The following is a 20,622-nucleotide window of genomic DNA, read 5'->3' as shown; positions in this document are numbered from 1 at the left end:
AGCATCCTGAGGCCTCTCGCCTCGGCTGAGCCTCTCTGGTTGCCTAGCCACTTGCGGACCTGGCTCAAGAACCTGTGGACACTAGGCGCTCTCTTTGCACTCCGAGCCCACGCGACCAGGAGCGTTGACATGGACTTCATGCTTCTAGCGCTCATTTGTTACGCACGTTATTTGTAATTTGTTATTTTGTCTAGTATAATATTTCTGTATAAAAAGATATATTTCTAGTTTGACCGGTCTGGTCATGTTTTTGTTGGATCCCACCAAATCAGTACTTCGATTGGTAGGTTTTAAAGAACCTCCTCACAACATTATTACGGAATTGGTTGGACAACCCAGCCTACTTTTCCGCTAATAGCCTTATCGGTTGTAAGTATGGAAGCGCCCTAAACATTGGCTGTGAGCTATTAACTTAGAAATGGGCAACAAAAGTCATAAATAAAAGCTTGACGCACACACGCACACCACACAACACACACACAGTCACGCGCGCTTACGCACATAGGCCATGAGGGCGGCACCGAAATTATGGCTTCATTGACCGCTTTGAGAGATAAACAACCGCGCAAGGTTCCTTCATGTTAACAACCTGGAAATTGTCGCAACATGGCACAGATCATAGTGACGTGGTAGGCGTACCGCTGTTCCCGCCGATGGCGTACAGATGGCCGCCCATGACAACGACGCAGACGAAAGCACGAGCCACGTGCATTGACGAGCATTCTTCCCAGACGCCGCTCTCCAAATCGAAGCAGTGCACTGAACGAAGGAACGTGTCTTCATCCCTCCAGCCGCCAACCACGTAAATTCGCTTGCCCAAGACTGCCACTCCATGGTACGCTCTGCAGAGGTGAAAGAAAACTTGTTTTGTGTGGTTCAGGTGATCAAGTTAAGACAGTGCTTTTAAGGCAACAATCGTTATGGAGCTCTACCAAACGATCATGGCGATCTAGCTTAACGTCTGAGATTCAAAGTGTGAGAAACTTTGTCCATGCACCCGAGTTTATTTTTGAAATAGATTTGTTATAGAGACAGTGCAGAGGTGACGTAGAGGTAGAACATCGACATCGCATTAAATAGGTCCGTGGCTCAAATCCCGGTACCGCACAAATTTCCCTCGTTTAAAAAACTCCGCGTGTCGATGGAATTGTTTGAACAGGTTTGCGGTGCCACCAGATGCCAGTGAACATCTCCGGCAACACCCTCCCTCACCAGAACAGGGGTTGGCCACCCTGGTGCAGTAATTGGCGATAACCATCTATGATTATAAAACCCCGGCCCTCAGTCACTAGCGGATGAGGAGTAACTGACCACGGGGGGAGATCAAGTAACTGTAGATTTGTTGAAGCACAGGGGAGATATCGTGTTAGAAAACTGGCCACCCTGTACACGCAGTGCCTGATGACAGAGAAAGTACCGAAATCATGGAAGTAAAGAACGGCAATATTATCTTAATTCATATAAACGGAAACGCTGAAGACTTGATAAATTATAAACCAATCAGCTTACTATTCGTTACGTAAAGAGTATTTACTAACGTAACTGCTAATAGGAGCAGGAGAACCTTAGACTTTAAACAACCAAAGCATCAAGCACAATGTCGGAAAGGGTACTCCACCATTGATCACATCCACCCTATCAACCAGGTTACAGAAACGTGTCCGGAATATAACCAGCCCCTATACATAGCATTCACGGACTACGAGAAACCATTCGACTCGGTCGAAACCTGGGCAGTCATGCAGGCATTGCGAGATCATGGTGTACGTGAGCAATATGTGAAAATACTGAAAGATATCTACAGTAGCTGCATAGCAACCATAGTCCTGAATTAAGAAATTGAGTCATAAAACTCCAATTAAGAAAGATGTTAGGCAAGGAGACACGATCTCCCTAGTGCTATTTATAGCTTGCTTAGAGCGGGTATTCAAAGACATGTAATGGAAGAAGTTAGGCATCAGGGTCAGCGGAAAATATATTGTTATTTGCGATTCGCTAATGACATTTCCTTATTAAGTAACTCAAGGGACCAATTGTAACTAATGCTTATTGATCTACACAGGAGAAGCAGAAAAGTAGGTGTAAAGATTAATATACAGAAGACTAAGGTAATGCTGAACAGTATGGGAAAGGAACAGCAGTTTAAAATAGATAGCGAAGAATTGAAGGAGGTACGCGAATATGTCTACTAAAGACAGGTAGTGACCGCAGACCTGGACCCAGAAAGGGAAATAGCTAAGAGAATAAGGTTGGGATGGAGCGCATTTGAAAGGTACTCAAACATTATGACTAGCAGCTTACCGGTATCACTAAAGAGGAAAATTTATAACGGTTGCATCCTACCCGTACTGACCTATGGAGCTGAAAGATGGAGGTTAACGAAAAGGGTTCTTAAATTTAGGACAACACGGAAGGCCATGGAATGAAAAATGGAAGGTGCAACGTTAAAATACAAGAAGCGTGCAGAGTGGATCAGAGAAATAAAGCAGGTTATTCACATTCCAGTGGAAATCAAGGAGAAGAAATGGGCATGAGCAAGAACTGAAGCGTCAAGAGAGGACAACTGATGGTCTCTAAAACTACCCAATTCGATTCCAAGGAAAAGTAAGTGTAGCAGGCGGGGGCAGAAAATTAGGTGGGTGTATGAGGTTAAGAAATTCGGAGTGGTCAAGTGATTTCAGCCAGCACAGGATCAGATAAATTACAGGAAAATGGGGTAGGCCTTCGCACTGCAGGGCTTATAGTCCGGCTGATGATGATGATGAGATATGGAGACATCAGCATCACTTGTTTCTTTTTTTTGAACGAAATTTGAGATATGTAGACTTATAGCCAAACATGGATTTGACCTTGGATGCTCTCACTGAAACCTGTAGATTTTACAAGATGAAAGGCGCCGTAAAAGAAGAGGTGAGAAAAAAACGGCACTGCACCGGGGTTACTGGCGGTGTAAAAATATGACCAATTTTATTTAAAACCAACTAGCCTTTACTTCCTTCCTTTGGAGGCTCCTTAAACCTGAGCTAGCAGGTCTTTGTGTGTTGCTTACTGTTTTTGCTCATAGATAGGGATAACAGCAGGTGTTACAAAAATACAATTAAAAAACTATTGTTTATCTATATCACACCTTGCCATTCTTTGCCAATAGCGGTAACTGACATGCCCATAATTCTCCCCTAGTTTCTTTTCCTGCATTCTTTTCCTGCAAACGCAGTCCCTCACACTCCCTCTCTGTGAAAAAAAAAATATTTGGTTCCCCCATTATGCAAAAAATAAATGAACCAAAACTCTGTAATTGCATCTTCAGGTTGCACATGATAATATCTTCATTTTTCAAGCAATCAATAACACCGCCTCCATCTGACACCGAAAGTGACATGCAACGCAGAAGCACGAAGACAAACCGACGCATCAGTGCTGTTGCTAGACAAAAATGAGTGTGGCAAGTTTCCGAGGTCGATGCAAATGATTAAGGGAGAATTCCAGGCTGCAGCAATTTCAAGTTCTAGTATCTTCCTTGCTCAATCGCAATACATGGAATTTCAACATGTTTCTGTGCCTAGCCGATTGTATACATATTCAATTGTGCATCTCCAGGGTTGATGCAGCGCATCATCGCAAAACTAGCGTGGGACGCGTATGTGCATCACGTAAACTCACTGATGGACAGTTCGGGGCAGTAAGCTTGTGCTGTCTTGGACATATAGCTTCCTAATATAATGTGATTATTGCCAATAAGTGGTTTTGCGAGTTTCAGATAGGTCTGATCTAGTTTAACAGCTCAGAAACCGTATGTGTATGTGTGTTTCTTCTATGTCCTTCGCTATTTATCTGGCTATTTTTCTAGTAAATAAATGATAGGTAATCATTGATATGCAATAAGTACTGGTAGTAAAAATATCGCGGCAGTGCTAATGCTTTCGCATTCTTCCAGTGCAGTTTCTGCAGTGACCTCCTCGTTTTAAGGCGAAAGTTTAGTACAGCTAACATGACGAGTAATCTGTGACCGGAAGTAGACTCCAGAGTCTATCCGCGACATGTGTCCACGAAAAATGGCCCCAGTCATGTTAATGACTGTCAGAGGGGAGACGCCTAGAAAGGTCAAACTAGTGTCACTCCAGTTCGAACGATGATGGAATGCCACCTGGCAGGGGCGTTTCGTCCAATACAGCACCAGCAGGAGCGCATTAAACGCGGGAGCAATGTTGAAGCGCCACGAGACAGAAACAACGGCATCCCGTCAATCGCACACTTGCATGAGGACTGCAACGAGCATGCGCTAAGATTTGCGGCATGAGCCTTGACCTCGAACTAGGAACCAGCAGACCTATTAAGGCGGCGCGTGGTGTCTCTCGCATTGCTCCAGAGCAGATATCTCAGTTTTTGAGGGAAGACTGGAATCTGTAAGAACTAGTCCGTTAATTCAATTTTGCTCACTTTATTACAATTACCATTTTTTAGTGCTAAGGTTTTCACTGCCGATAAGAAAAAATATATGGTGTAGAAATAAACCAGATTGGAAATAACATTTAAAATCGACGTGTGGCAACTGAGGCTTCTTGAAAGCCTTCGTATGTCATCTTGCTTGTGATTACTTCTTCTTAGTTTCGTGCTCTGTATTTAGGTTCAGCTCCACAAACCAGGGAATAAGCATAGTCTGGTCTTATCTGAGCCCAATAATCATGCAAGTACTCTTCACATGATCATATTTCACCACTGCCCTAAAGCAAGACTGCAAGTTTCTATCCCTAAGTCCTTTACACATTGTATTCTGTCACCAAGCACCCAGCCGAACATCTCAGTCATATTGTGGCAGCCGCATGCTCGTCGATTATTGGCGGCACAATGAGCCCATCACAAAACAGAGATAAAAATAAATGGGATCAATGAATCAAATGGGAGGTGGGGCAATATCCAGTGCTCGGCACATCACAAGCATCACAGCATGAGATGGCAGTGGACTCGCAAAGTATGTTGACCGTTAAAGAAATAGTTTTATGTCGATGCGCACAAGGCTGTTACTGGATAGCACTGGCACCTGTGGCTTCATCATCGAGTGTGCAATGGAAAGATTTCCAATTTTCGGCTCACCTCTGAAATTCGAAAAGCTTCATCAATAAAATCAGATTCGCGACGTCGTTGCTTGGTGAAGCTCCAACCAAGAGGAAGTGTACTCACCTAGACCCGAACTCTCCATTCCCGCGCGAGACCCATCGCTGGGCCTGCTCATCGAATGCGGTTATGCCTGCGTTCCGCTCTGCTGGGTGCGAAGAGCCGGCCACCACCATCAGCATCTCGTACGGAAGCCGTGGTCGCCAGCGGTAGGGAGTCGCGCCCCCACAGTGCGCGCAGAAAGGACGCTGGGCCGGTGATTGCTGCGCAGGTTTCACTGCAGTCCAAGAAAATGTGTATTCAGAGAGCGATTTATTAAGGCGAAAGAATTTATAGGCGCATGCGTTTGCACTGAAAGTGTCCGCCCACAGAGGATGTCAAACCATTCCTGTCGAAGAACGACGTGATTTATGAGTAAAAACATTGATGTGTGAGGTCGATGGTGAAAACGTTATGTGCAAAATGCCTTTGATACAGAGTAATCAGTTAATTAATTAAAGCAAAAAAAAAATAAATTCTCCGTCGAAATAGCCATAGGCATCTATATAGTGTGGAGACGTGAAAATATCCGCGGGCGTCGAAATTGTGCAATACAGTTGCAAAAGTGTTGCAATCTCAACATCGCGTTACATATTGAAAACAGTCAGTAGAGTAAAAGAGGAAAAAAGTAGCATAAAAGGAAAAGGTGTAAAAAAAGTAAACACAAACAAACAAAAAAGCAAGAAATAAAAAATAAATAGAGCAACAAAAGAAAAAAAGAGCCGTAAAGAAAGAAAGAATAAAACATTAAAAAAAAACAGCAGCGGTTGAGTGAACAAGCTGCAAATGAGAGCAGAGCCACAGGAAAAGCTTTGGCCTTACCGCACTCAAAATACCGAAACTAAGGGCCCCCAACAAATTTTTGATGACCCAGCGTGCAGCTACCAACAATAAAATGGGCTCTGTTCTTCTATACCAATATTCGAATTTCCTTGCTAGCAACTCAGGAGCGAGCCCTTTATTTGGGTCGAAACTATGACCAAGTTCACATACCTTATAGAAAAATGTTACGAACGAGAGAGAGCACCTATACCGATTTGAAAGCCAGAAAATACTGCGGTGTTTGTATGGTGATTTCTAGTATCAGAAATCGGTAACTATGGTGGCGGTGAAAACTTTATTTCCGTAAAGAGAGAGAGAGAGTAAAAAAAAAAGACATTTGTCAAATGATCAATGGGTTTCTTTCCGTTGGCTTCGTGATGTGGCCGTCAGACCGTGTCTTTCGGTGACTTCCAAAGCCCAGCTCACCGCCCGCAGTTGTACCACAGATTCGGAGCTGGTCACCGCAGCCTCCCATTGTAGTGGGTTAGATAATAGCCATTCGGCTTTGGAACTATAAAAACAGTTTCTAGCCTAGCGCAGGAAGAGTAGAACACCATTTGGAGAATGCTATGCATAGGAAACTGCGCAACCACCGAACAGAAATTGTATTTGAAAGAAGAGTATAAGAATTGACTAAAGTGTAGCGAGAAAATCCTCAGAATGAATAAAACAATTGCATCCTGCTTCATCATCGTGGAACTGTATTACAATCAGTCTTCCCCCAAGCTCGTTACATCTGCGCTGCACTTTAACGCGAAGCGTATATATAGCATGTTCGGGGAACAGCCATCAGCGTCTTGTCAGAATCAGGGTGTCGGAAATATTCGTGCGAAAGAATACTAATTGGTCTACAGGGTTAAGATGTCACAACTACATGACATAGTGCTGGGACTTCAATCACACTACAGTCACGATAAAGAATGAAATATATTCAGGGAAGGAAATTTGTCCCCATTTGGAGTTCAAACCAAGATCCTCCGCATTCTAGACGGGCACCCAACAACATAGGCCACGCATGATAGAGAGGCACCTCGTGAACGTGTGTTCTGCGTATGATTTACCAATGTGTGCTTGAGATGTGTACTGAAGTTGCAGTAATAAGTTTTTAGGACTGGAATGATGCGCACAAAAAATAAAAATAAGCAATGAAAAGGTGGCGGTGAAAGTGCTTAGCGTCTGCTCTTAAGGCGGATAATAACCTTCCCCATAATACTTGATTAGGGCAAAGCAGGGAGATCAAACTAATATTGTTAAACTACTAAAATTTAGAATATTCTTCTATGCATATAGTAGTGCACTGAATTATTAACAATTAAATTCTTGAAGAGACTGCATGTACTGCTTGTGTAAAAAACAAAATGAGAAGCAACATATCTTCAAGAGTTCGGAACTTTTTTACTCAACAGCGGTAAAACCATGTTGTAGCTTGATAGCCGGGATTCTTTCGATTAACGTGCTTCAAGCTCTGTTTTTCGTGTGACCGGAATGCCCCAATGACATTCGCGTTAGCCGCAGACAGGTGCTAATATAGCTGTACCATCTCCCGCACCTAAGTTAGAAGAACCTTAGGTCCCCCGAATGTTCATTCAATTTCTTTTTCCAAATGAAAGGAGAGACGCTTTGGGCTTTGTCCCAGTCGACAGATTCTTGCAGTGTGTTTCCACGTAAGATAAAATAAAGAATAATCGGTCGACCTTTTATATTTCGACATGATTATATATTCCTGCTTGTTGACTGGAAAGAAGAGAGCTGCAATTGGTTTTGCTGTCAGAAATTGTTCGCGCCACACGGGATAACAATGACGAAGTGGTGGAATGCCTCGCTTATCTTCTTTGTTCTTTTGGACAACCTTAAAGAAGAAGAAGAAGAAAGTTTCCTTATTCATAAAAACAGGTATTACCCAAATAATACAGAAGGATGTCCCAGAGCTCAAGGCTGTATCTGGAGCTCCTATATATGGATGTATAAACTTATGAACGATAATATTGGTACGGCAAACGCAGTGAAAAGAGGCAAAACCGGCGAACACAATATGGTAAAAAGAAAAAAGTAAGAACACAATACAAGTTCAAAAATTTCATGCGCGACCGGTATTGCTAAAATAAAGAAAATTATATACAATTTGATACATTTTCCCAACGGACATGAAAACACTCATGTAATGAATGTGAACAAAGCAGTATATGAAGTGAAGAACTTGTTCGAAAGTTGTGTTAAACTATTGCGATAATACGAATAACAGTTGTTTAAAACTGGACAGAGATGGGGATTGCATGGCATGAGAAGGGAGGTTATTCCAAATTTGCAATTTATGATTTACGCAAAATATAATAAAGTTAGCTAGTAAAAATTGTTTAACTAAATATATGCATTTTTTTGTTGGTATTCAGTTAATGTTTGCTTTTCTGGGTAGAGTAGAGTTTATAACATTTTCAAAATCGGCCCAAGAAACGAAATTTCACCCATTTTGCAGGCCTTTATCTATAAATGGTTTATGGTACAGCAGTAATAGGTCCACATTATGTTGCCAGCATACGTATCTATCAAAGTGGTAAACCTTATGTTTATAGAACGCTTGAGTACACAGGCGTCGTCGTCGTCGTCGTCTGTCTTCGTTACATGGAAGGTTCCGCTTGCGGTGCTTCCCATTTAAAAGACACATAAGTCTATGTAAGTTGCGTCTGTGGTTCGGCGATTTGCGAAACGTTTCTCATAAATTGGCGGTAGTAAGCGCGCAGCCCGAGGAATCTTCGCGCAGCTTTCTTATCGGCAGGCGGCGGAAACTTCTCTGGGTCTGGGCGAACACCATCCTTGCTAACGATGTGACCAAGAAACAACCGTCCTTCGTCGGCGAAGTGGCCCGCCTCTGCTTTCAGCGTTAACCCTGATGACTGGATTGCGTTAAGCACTGTTCGAATCCTTTTCATATGGTCTTCGAAGTTTGCTGTGAATACAACGACATCGTCTAAATATACTAGAGAAATCTCCCACTGCGAGTCTGCCAGTACCGCATCCTTTACTCATTGGAACGTGGCTGCTGCGGCGCAGAGGCCAAAAGGCACCACCTCGAATTCGAGAGGCCGTCTGGCATGATGAACGGGTCTACTCGCGATCTCTTTCATCGACCTCAATTTGCTAGTAGCCGCCCTTCAAGTCCCTAAAATGTAACTTTCATTGCAGACCCGGTCCAGTGTGTAGTGGAACTGAGGGAGCGGAAAGATATCCCTCTTCGTGATGTTTTCAAGCAGCGGTAATCGAGTCAGAAGTAGACTGTCGTCTTCTTCATTAGGATGACTGGTGCCACACAGGGGCTGTTCTATGGCTGAATCAGGTCACCGCGAATTATTTCATCAACTTCATCGGGGATAGCTTGGCGTTCTCATGGCAATACACAGTAGTAGGTCGGGCGTGTTCATCTGTGATAGTGCTTTGCCAGTGGAGTCTCTCGCACCTTTGGCACTGACGAAAAGCACTCGCTGTAGTTAACAAGAAGACTGCTAATCCGGTCTTCCCTTTTTAGGGATATTGCTGTGTTGATGTCGAACGTAGGCTACTTGGATAGGTTGGGTGCATTGTCTTCGGGTTTCCCGGGGAGGGCGAAGACATCTCGGCTGTCCGCTAGACAGTCGGGAAAATTGATCCTCGTGCCCTTTAGAAGTTTCCGGTATTCCTTGGTGAAATTTGTAACCAGCAGATGAGTGTGTCCTCCTCGGATATGGGCGACACAGCTTGCGATACCGAGCCCTCTTTTCAAAAGCAACCGGATGCTTCCTTTGATGTTTCGCAGTTTCAAAGCATCATCCCAATATTTAAGTGCGGTGACCAGTCTTCTGGACATTGCACCGGGTTGCTATTGAAAATGGGGGGGGGGGGGGGGAGAGGGGGGCTGTTGGGGGCTATTACTCATCCTATTCGAGCCGCAGTGTTTTGTGTTGCCGCGGTAAAACCCTGAACCTTGTTCCGTTTTATTCTTGATAGTCCCTTATCGCGCACCTCGACGGCATGTTTTCAGCGCAGTTTTATCCAATATGTTGTTCCTTTTTTATTTAATATTTTGCTGTTGATCCGGAATAAACCGGTGTTTTTAAGAAAGACTTGATTTTTCACTTGTCCGGCGAGATCATGGCTCGCGGACCCGTATTCTAGAAGGCGGAGCCTTCAAAGTGTACTACGAAAAGTTCAAATATTTTTGAATGGCACCTAAGTTTCCCAATAATGACGTGACTTGATATCGTTAAATGGTCCATTCCGCCAACTACGCTTCTATACATTATCGCGTTACGGAGAAGTAAAATGAAGAGGTATTCCACTCGTGGCGATGCGGGAGTGTCTGTGTAGGCAAACGATTTTGAATGTTTTGCAAGAATACCATATTTTAGGTTTTGCTGAACAGGCTCGCTGTTGATCACTCTGCACATTGAGCAAATAACGTTTACCGTTTCCTGTTTTCTTTCAAGTTGTGACTGCATTTGAAGCCATTTCAAGACAACTAAAATTTTAGATAAATATTTATCTCACTGATCCGCGACACAAGTGCCATTTATTAGAAGCGTAGTAATGAAAACGCTCAATATGAGACTCTGCATTATATAAGGAAGACTCCGCCATGATTATGCAGTGGTTGGGGCGCTCGTGTGATGTACCCAGAGATGCGTGATCGAATCTCAGCCCTGGCAGCCGCTCTTTGATGGAGGTGAATATCAAGGCGCCTGTGTGATGTTCGATGCCAGTTCACGTTATAGAACACTAGGTGGTCGAAATGTTTGGAGCCCTCAAATAAATCGTCTCTCATTATTTCATAACCTGAGTCGCATGCGACGATAAACCCCATAAGCTAAACAAAGAAAGCGAGCAGCAGCTGACATTGCTGCAGGGAGGCATTGGAAATTTTTTTTGCGTGGATGAAGGTTATGTAATAACAAATTGTTGAGATTATTGATTAGAAATCAGGAGGATACACAAGCACTTTCGTGTCCGGTGTTCTAATTCTGGGTGACAACGTCGGCTCTTTAGTCTTCCACTTTGTCAGATATTTATGTCGTGTGTACGATTTTGCCACTTTCACCCTCTTTCATAGCAGCGGACGAGAAAAGTTCTAAGCTAACGTTTTACGTTCTGGTCTAACCCGCAGGGCGAAAGCTATGTGATAACGCTCTTGAGCACCTATGGCGCCAAGTCCGCCAGATGTGAAGCTCTCGTTAAATCTTTCGTTACTGCGGGAAAATTACCGTTTTTTATAGGTGCCGGAAGACATTCTTCTGCCAGCACAAAAAATTCTGCAGCATATGTTCAGCATGCAAAACTAGTCATAATCGAATGTTCTTTACAAAAACATGCAGCAAAACAAAAAATGCATTATAGAGCACACAAAATCGTAAAACTGCCATTTTTGTGGAAAGTCGATAAAAGTAAGGTATAAAAGGCATGATATCTACAAACTAATTATTAACAAAGAAAATTTAGACTATATATTTTGAATATCTATGACCCAGGAGCACTGTCTAAAAATTAACCATCTGCACAGCACCGTTATTCAGCTACATGAAAAACTACAGAAGGAAACAGCCTCAATTCTCTAACCATACGGAGAAGCAGTTCCTGGTTTTCGTGAGGCAGAAAACCAGAAAACCAGAACTGCTGTAAACTGGCTGTAAAGGGCGGGTACCCATGTTAGACATGCGGCAGACCTTCAAGAATGTGTTTTATAGAAAAAAAACCATCCAGACTCCCATTCAAAGCTCGCTAGTCCATAGCTGGCGCCATTTTCAGGTTATCACCTCTCAACACCGTCAGATAAGAAATCTGACAGTATTATTCGATATTTGACTTGCTAGAAGTCATTTTATCATAAGAATGTGATGTTAATGCTGGATTACCACGAGTGGCAGGTTTCTTTTTTTCAATCGCGGCCACCATGCCCTCTTTCGCAAGAACACATGCACAGTAGTTCTCAAAAAAGTCCATCAAAATTCAGAGCGCCTCCATAGCCGAAATATTTAAACGGGATCTACACGTGCAGTGCCTAGACTAACCACTGGGCGGCGCTAGGTGCACGAGAAACGATTCCAACATGTCGCAATCGGCAATCATCGATCACTGCTGATAGATTCCAATAGGCGTAATAACGAGAGTTTAGGTAATCAGCAAAACATGCAGGTCAGAATATGTGCTTTGTTATGCGCTAGAAAGAAGGAAGCGACCAGCCGCTTGACATACCAGCAATATATTTTCGGTGTTCAGTAGAGGTAATTGCTTACAAAGCGGGATGAAAAAACAACATATACCTTTGATGGGATCCTAACCTACGAAATGAGAATTACTCGTCCGGTGCTCTGCCACTGAGCTACAACGGTAACTGTTAATCTTCCTCTTAAGTATACTTATGTTTCGTGTAACCTATTGTTGAGAGTGCTCGCCCGCGCCACTCTCCTCCATAGGCGGTGTGTTAGGTACTCTTACAACGGCAGCTGTATGACCTGATTCAGGGAACTGTGAGTGACCGCTTACCAAATCTCTGGATTCTCTTCCCTCGCCTAATTCCCTATAAGCATCAGACTTATTTTGTTTTATCAGTGCGAAGCGTCTGTCCGCAGTGATCGTAGGAGTAGTAAAGCCCTTGTTTACTTCCTAACAGAATCGATGGTAAGTTATTGCTAATCAAATTGTAGATTTGTCATAGCGTTTGCTGAGGTGATTAAAGTCCGGTTCAATAGTTTACAAACGCAGGAGCGATCAGTTTCCAATTTTGTCGGAAATTCCACCAGCATGGGATACATTCATGACGTTTTCAGCTATGGCATTAAGGTAATCTTTCACTGGATTGGCGCCTTTAGATCTCAAATCCCGTAGTGCGGTTCACTATACCTGCTCCGAGATTGCGAGGTGACGGTTCAATCTCACAACTACAGCACCCTCGGTTCAAGGCTTCTTGAACGGCCTCCTGGTAAGCTGGGCTGTTGGACAGCTCCAGGCACCATCGCGTGAATTCATGCAGGGCCCTGCGTGGACATGGAAAATATGACTAAGCAAACATGTGTCGGACGTTTGGCATAAAAAAATTCTAGGGGCACTTTTGACCACTAAAGTGCGATGAGGCGAAAGTGTCGGTTGCGCACTGGTCTTAAGCCCTCCACTCTCTCTCTTTTTTCATTCCCACCTTCGCGATGATGCGATAGCGTAAGCTACCAGTCAACTATTATTGGTACAACGCATACGACGAAGACGAGAGGAAAGAGGCACAGCGCTTAACTTACAACTGATGTTTACTGAAGCTCTGCCTCTGTTTAGATACAGTGGCGGACATTCTGAAACAAGGAGAAAAAAAAACACACCAAATGGCGTAAAACGCATTACCGGAACTCAGCACCTAGCAATAGTGGCACATGGCAAGCTGCGAGCATTTCCTTATCGGTGGCTTAGAAAACAGGTTTCTCTTTCACACAGACCAATTTACGTGGTGCTTATGTATTGGTTTTGAAGATTTTTTGGAATTTTCTAGGCCTCTACCACTTAGTTCAGCGAAACGCGCAGCGTTAAGACCAAACTAGAGAGATAAGGACAGGACAGAGCTTTTTTTCTCTATGACTTCTCTCGTAAACTTAACGCGGCTATCAGCCTTCGTTATATGCGCTGCACCGATTATGTATAACCAACATGCCCAAGCGTGTGCCTTGTCATATCAGCCCACACATAAAGTCCGCTTTTACCGAGCCGTATGGACGAGGCTGCGTGTCGTAGGGGTAACGAGAATGCAAGCGGTCCTGGCAGGCTGATGCTAATATCAACCTCCCAAATGAAAGGAGCGACCTGAGTTGGCAGCTCCTGCCAAACGTACCGTCAAGAAGCCCTACGTCCAATTATTGCTCGGCCATGCCAGCTGTCAGCTACCGCCTCCTACGTAACGAAAGCGTTACGGACGGATGGACACGATCCGCGAGCATGAGCCATTAAAGGTTATTGCCTTAATATTGACGAGCTTTAGATGGCGTTCTCACGAAAGTCATCAGGACATTAGAGTTCACCAAATTGAGCGCTCTACTTTTTAACTACAAAAGCTACAAAAGCCTGTTGCGCCCCCCCCCCCCCCCCCCACACACACACTTGGTTATTTCTGAAAAGGAAAACAAGTCTTCCAATATTTAGCTAAGACAGAGCAAACGCATCCACCCCGGCGTGTGCCTCTGACTGGTCTTGCGCAAACACAAATGCTGTCCTGCAGCCGCGGTGAGCACATCACGCTACGTAGGGCCATGAACATAAGTCATTTGCACACACGGGCCGGGAGGATTGTCCAGCATCTGAGTGGCACCCCGTACATAAGTGTAGTCATTGTTTAGGCTCACTCTTCTGTGCAGCGGCCAACGCGCACGTGTTGCAGCAGCGATAAAAGGACGGGCGGATCCTCGCCAGCGGCTGACGGAGACCAGCGGTGGAGCGCGTAGAGCAGCTCCTCCTCGCGACGCACGTTCAGTTCATCGGCCGCAAGCAACTTGAGGAGCAGCGCCGATCCGCAGCCAGGGAACTCTTCGCTCTGGCGCCACACCTGCGCAGAAGACGTGGTCGGGGTTACAGGAAATGTTGGGTGCTTTTCAAGCTGATTCGAACTGATATTTCACCATCGACGCGAAGTGCTTAAGAGGTACACATCATCGCAATCAATTAAAAAAAAAAATTCACAGCTGGTTTGCTCCGTGTTTATATTCCATTTTGTGGACTTGGAGCTGCAATTCATCATCATCAGCCTAACTATACCCACTGTAGGGCGAAGGCCTCTCCCATATTTCTCCACTTAACCCGGTTCTGTGCTAGTAGTATCCACTTGACCCCTGCGAACTTCTTAATCTCATCCGCCCATCTAACTTTCTGCCGCCCCCTGCTACGCTTTCCTTCCCTTGGAATTCAGTTTGTTACCCTCAGCGACCATCGGTTATCCTCTCTTCGCACTACATGTACTGCCCATGTCCATTTCTTCTTAATTTCCACTAGAATGTCGGTAACTTGAGTTATTTCTCTGATCCACTGTGCACGCTTCATATCTCTTAATGTTACCCTACCATTTTTCGTTATATAGCGCTCTGGGTTGTCCTCAACTTAAGTAGAACTCTCTTGGTTAGCCTCCACGTTTCAGCCCCATAGGTGAGTACAGGCAAGATGCAAATGTTGTATACTTTCCTCTTGAGCGATACCGGTAGGCTGCTAGTCATAATCTGCGAGTGCTTGCCAAATGCGCTCTATCCTAATCTTATTCTTCTTGTTGTTTTCTTTTCATGGTCCTGATCTGCGGTTACTATCTGTCCTAAGTAGACATATTCGCCTACTACTTCCAGTACTTCACTACCTAATGTAAACTGCTGTTCCTTCCCGAGATTGTTGAACATTACTTTAGTCTTCTGCATACTGATTTTCAAGCCTACCTTTCTACTTTTCCTGTCTAGGTCATCAATCATTATTTGCAGTTCATCCCCCGAGTTGCTTAGCAAGGCAATGTCATCAGCAAATCTCAGATTACTGAGGTATTCTCCATCTACCCTTATCCCTAACTGCTCCCATTCCAAGTCTCTGATTACTTCCTCTAAACAAGCTGTGAATAGTACTGGGGAGATTGTGTCTCCTTGCCTAACACCTTTCTTTTTGGGAATTTTGTTACTTTCTTTATGCAGAACTATGACTGCTGTGCAGCCACTATATATATCTTCCAGCACTTTCACGTACGGCTCGTCTACCCCCTGATTTCGCAATGCCTGCATCACCGCCGAGGTTTCAACTGAGTCAAATGCTTTTTCGTAATCAATGAATGATATGTATAAGGGCTGGTTATATTTCGAGCATTTTTCAATAACCTGATTGATGGTATGGATATGATTGATAGTAGAGTACCGTTTCCGAAACCCTGCTTGATCCTTTGCTTGATTGCAGTCTAAGGTTGTCCTGATTCTATTAGCGATCACATTAGTAAATACCTTATACGTAACAGACAGTAATTGGTCTGTAATTTTTAAGGTCCTTAGAGTCCCCTTTCTTATGAATGAGAATAATGTTTGCATTCTTTCATGGTTCCGGTACCGTCGATGACACCAGGCACTGCGTATACAGGGTGGCCAGTTTTTCTAGCACGATATCCCCCCCGTCCTTCAGCAAATCTATAGTTATCTGATCCTCTCCAGCTGATTTCGCCCTTTTCATAGTTTCTAGTGCTTTCTTGACCTCGTCCTTCGTCACTGGTGGAACGTCTGACTGTTTTTCCCTACCACCAATCTCATTACGGTTCTGACTACTTTGGCTACTGTAGAGATCTGTATAAAACTCCTCGGCTACTTTGACTACCTTGTCCATATTCGTGATGACGTTGCCCGCCTTGTCCCTTATCGCATACATCTGGTTTTTGCATATGCCCAATTTCTTCTTTACCGCTTTAAGGCTTCCCCCGTTCTTTACAGCATGCTCAATTTTTTCCATGTCATACTTCCTTATATCGGCCACCTTGCGCTTATTGATTAGCTTTGATATTTCGGCCAATTCGATCTAGTCTGTTGGATTGGAAGCTTTCATACTCTGGCGTTTCTTAATCAAATCTTTCCTCTCCTTAGACAGCTTACCGGTATCCTCTCTAACTATCCTACCGCCTTCTTCTATTCTTCTACCGCGCACTCAGTAATGATATCTCTGAAATTATTGTTCTAGGGTAATTCTAGGGTAATGTCGCCATCCTCGGTTAGAGCTGAATACCTATTTTGTAACGAGATCCTGAACACTTCTGCCCTCCCCCTCACTGCTAATTCGTTGATGGGTTTCTTTCTTACTAATCTGTTGCGTTCCTTCTTCAGATTTAGGCTAATTCGGGACCTCACCATTCTGTGGTCACTGCATCGCACTTTCCCGATTACCTCTACATCTTGCATAATGGCGGGGGTTGAACACGTTATGGAGTCGATTTCATTTTTAGTCTCCCCGTTAGGACTTTTCCATGTCCATTTCCGGTTCTTCCGTTTGCTGAAGAAGGTATTCATGATTCGTAAGTTATTGCGCTTTGCAAACTCAACTAGTAACTCCCCCCTGCTATTCCTAGAACCAATGCCATAGTCCCCTACTGCCTTGTCTCCTGCCTGCTTTTTCCCTACCTTGGCATTGAAGTCGCCCATTAGTACAGTATACTGCGTCTTTATTTTTCGCATTGCCGATTCTACATCTTCGTAGAAGCTTTCAACTGTCTGGTCATCATAACTACATTTAGATGCATAGGCCTGTACAACCTTCAGTTTATACCGCTTATTATGCAAATTACGATGCCTGCCACCCTCTCAATAATACTATAGAATTCAGCTATATTACCCGCTATATACTTATTGACAAGGAAACATACTCCTAGTTGTCGCCTCTCTGGTAAACCTCGATAACACAGTACACGCCCATCCTTCAGTACAGTATATGCCTCATTTGGCCTCCTAACCTCACTAAGCCCAAATGAGGCATATACTGTACTGAAGGATGGGCATGTACTGTGGGCATGAGCTGCAATTTCTCGGGCGATATGCAGTAAATGGTTCTATATGCCTGATAATAGATAACAGTGATGTGGAAATGATGACATCGAGGCGGGCAGGGTGGTACAGGGGTTAGGGCGCTTGACTAATGTGCCCAATGATGCGGGGTAGAATCCCGGCCGCGGCGGCCGCTTTTAGATACCGGCGAAAAGCTAAGCGTCCGTGTGCTCTATGATGTCAGTGCCCGGTAAATAACTCCAGATCGCCTAACTTTTCGGAGCCCTCTGCTACGATGTCTGTCATAGCCTGAGTTACTTTGAGATGTTAAACTCCCTAAAACAAAAAGCAAACCAAATCATCACTCCGATAGGCGTTTATATGCATCCATTCTCTTCCAAACGTGATTGTGCTCTCATCCTCAGCTATGTCGCAGATAGTACGAGCCGAGAGCACCAGATCTGACCCCCTATCAACGCCCAATAAGTCAATACCCATTGAAAGCTGCCTTCATTAAGTTGGATTTTTCTAATGCATGGCAACCACATAACATATGAATATAATGAAGTTAGAACGGCTAAGCGAATAAAACTCCCTGTCCATCACCCTCCTCCCTATTCAGTAAATACTCTTTGAGGCCTTTGTGCCAGATCCATTTAATAAAGATTACTCAATCACAAGGTCGGTACTGAAGAGATACTTCTTGTGCTTGACTGAGCACATTTTTAATATTAGAAAATCAACTTGCGAGGCTCTCCCGGTGAGTTGTAAGTTTTGGATGCTGTCCTAGGCGTAGATGTCGAGAGATGTAGACCAAAAAACCTTCAAAATATTTGGAACATTGTCAATGAATTATGATCCACACTGTGTAGATACGAAGCAAATGCCCCGGAGTTGAAACGCCCCCCCCCCCCCCCCTCCCTCCTCACAAAATGTTAATCGGCGCCAAAAAGCTGTGCAATCAATTTCGACAAACCATGAAAACTCCAAATCTTTCTTTTTAGCGAAGCGATTGAAGAGCTTCCGAATCTCCCGCAAGACGGGCTGCGTATCTTCACATCGCTTACCGTGCGGAACTTCTCCCAAACGAAGCGGAACACAGCCTCCGTGAAATGCGGTACATCGTAGCGTCCCGCCAAAGCCGCCATTCCGAGGCAGTTCTCGTCACGCAAATTCCGCAGCAAGTAGCGCAGGCACTTGTCCCGCGCGGCGTCCATCTGGAGGTAGTTAGCCGCCTCCAGGACATCCAAGACGTTGTCGCTCCCGAGGCACATCTGGGAAACGCTAGTTTGTTTATCAGACCGAATTTGGAAAGGGCCAACAAACTGCGTAAAAGGAAGTGAATACGAGATGGAACTCTTTTTCACCAGAGCTTTCATCGACACATGTGAAAAAAAAAAAAACTGCGACACCCACTGAAGGCAACTGCGAGGCGCTGAATGCTAGATAAATTTGAAAAGAGAGACTGCTCTGGCGTTGGGCTTGCGATTCATCGTGATAGCGTTGGACTCTCCTTGAAGAATCCGGCTTCGGCGATCGCGGTGTTGTTGTCGGTAATATGAGCGAATAAATTTAGCTGTGGTTTAGCTCTGGTTGAACCTGGGTGGAAGCGGAAGCTTCGTTTGCCTGGTACGTTGTTCCCCTATCAAGCCCTATCACTCTATGGTGCCTATTATTGGGGACACGTAAGATCAACTTTTAAGGGTATGACGCGAAAACGTCAGCTACCAGCCCACATAATAAGTCCCGCTTTAACCAAGCAGTATGGACGTCCTTGTGTGTTTTAGAGGTAACGTGAATGCAAAGGGTTCTGGTAGGCTGATTCTGATATCACCCTCCCATATTGTCACGTGAGGACTACATATATTTACAATATATCTACAAGACAGCTATAACTGGCATAGCAGCGAGCAGCACCATGGAACCAGTTCCACTTCGTCGTCCTCTATCTGCCTTCCGCGACACAAGGAATGAAAACATTGTACCCAGAAATGTGGCGCACCAACTTCCCCCTCAAGCTGTTATAATGAAAACATTTCATCCTCGTCTTTTTATAACATCCCCCCAGGTTGTGTAAGCGCCATCCCGGCGTTAAACTGGCAAAGAAGGCATGAGTTTGCATGACTTCAGGCGGAAAAATATGTACTATGTCAATAGCGGGGCGAGAGGCGAAGGACACGGGCACAAGAGGGGCAAGTTAATACGTCACATCGGTTACTTGGCGCACCACACAATAGGGGGCACTGTAGGGGGACAAACGTTCCTCCGAGAGGCCAACGCGGCGTGCAAGAGACCATAAAAAAAAAAAAACAAGGACCCAGGGCCTTAGGATGATTGGTGATGTCGCCTATCCTAAGCAGATTTCTGGGAAGTCTGATAGGCGAGGAGTCTACGGGCTACTTGGCGCGCTTCAGTAGCTTGAGCAATGGCGTCACGAGCATAAATGGTTATGGGGCGGCCAGCAGACGGTACCTGTGTGTCCAGAAGTAAAGCGGTGTTCCTACCAAAGAGCAGGAATAAGGGCGAAAAGCCGTCATGCCGTGCTTCGAAGAACTGTAGGTAAATGTCACATATGGCAGCGCGAGGTCCCAGTCGTGGTGATCAAGCGATACATACAATGGTCAGGGTTCGGGCTAGTGGGTAATCTACGTGAGGTTCCATAACTCGCATCAAAGACGGGACAGAACACGAGCTCTAACTTCCACTATACGAATTTTTTATTTCGCTCTAGCGGCTTTATACAGAAACAAGCAACTTTTGTTTTGTCGATCGCATGCTGAGTCAATACATAAGAACGAAAAAACACAATAACCAACCTACACGTGGGCACTTTTCCCGCGATCACCTACTGCCGCGAATCCAATAAAATTAGGTCTTTTTTTATGAGGAAACAGACAGTTCACCCCAGTAAAGAAAAGCCTTCGCTTTTCAAAAAATGTATCGAATGGCATCGTTTCAGCATTAAGCTCTTTGGTACACGTTCTTGAGTTTCGCGTCATCGTCGCCGTTAACCCTCGTAACCAGCTTTGCAGCTGAGGCAGCGCGTGCTCCTCCCTCCCCCCACCCTCCCTCCTCCTCCGTGGCGGCGATTGCACGTGTTGTTTCCCGATTGCTGCTCGCGGTCCTAGCATACCGTTCGCCATGCGTGTACCCTCCCCCCCCCCCCCTCTTC

The 20,622-nt window shown here is 44.7% G+C and overlaps 1 protein-coding gene across 1 annotated transcript in view; it reads right to left on the bottom strand.

The window, feature by feature from the left end:
• Positions 1–18,724, bottom strand: part of LOC146192233 (kelch-like protein 35) — a 54,471-nt gene extending 35,747 nt beyond the window's left edge. The window contains exons 1-5 of the mRNA XM_084600434.1: positions 18,518–18,724; positions 14,316–14,515; positions 12,838–12,971; positions 5,179–5,389; positions 640–842 (exon numbers count right to left, since the gene is read on the bottom strand). Coding sequence (XP_084456560.1) covers positions 640–842; positions 5,179–5,389; positions 12,838–12,971; positions 14,316–14,515; positions 18,518–18,724 — 955 coding nt within the window. The remainder of the gene's footprint in view (positions 1–639; positions 843–5,178; positions 5,390–12,837; positions 12,972–14,315; positions 14,516–18,517) is intronic.
• Between the last annotated feature and the right edge of the window lie 1,898 nt (positions 18,725–20,622).

Source organism: Amblyomma maculatum, chromosome 4 (genome assembly GCF_055883805.1).
Source record: "Amblyomma maculatum isolate TAMU_Amacu chromosome 4, ASM5588380v1, whole genome shotgun sequence".
In the NCBI taxonomy this organism is placed as follows: Eukaryota; Metazoa; Arthropoda; class Arachnida; order Ixodida; family Ixodidae; genus Amblyomma; species Amblyomma maculatum.
The sequence above is the reverse complement of the archived record's forward strand: the minus strand, read 5'-3'. Positions and strand labels throughout refer to the sequence as shown.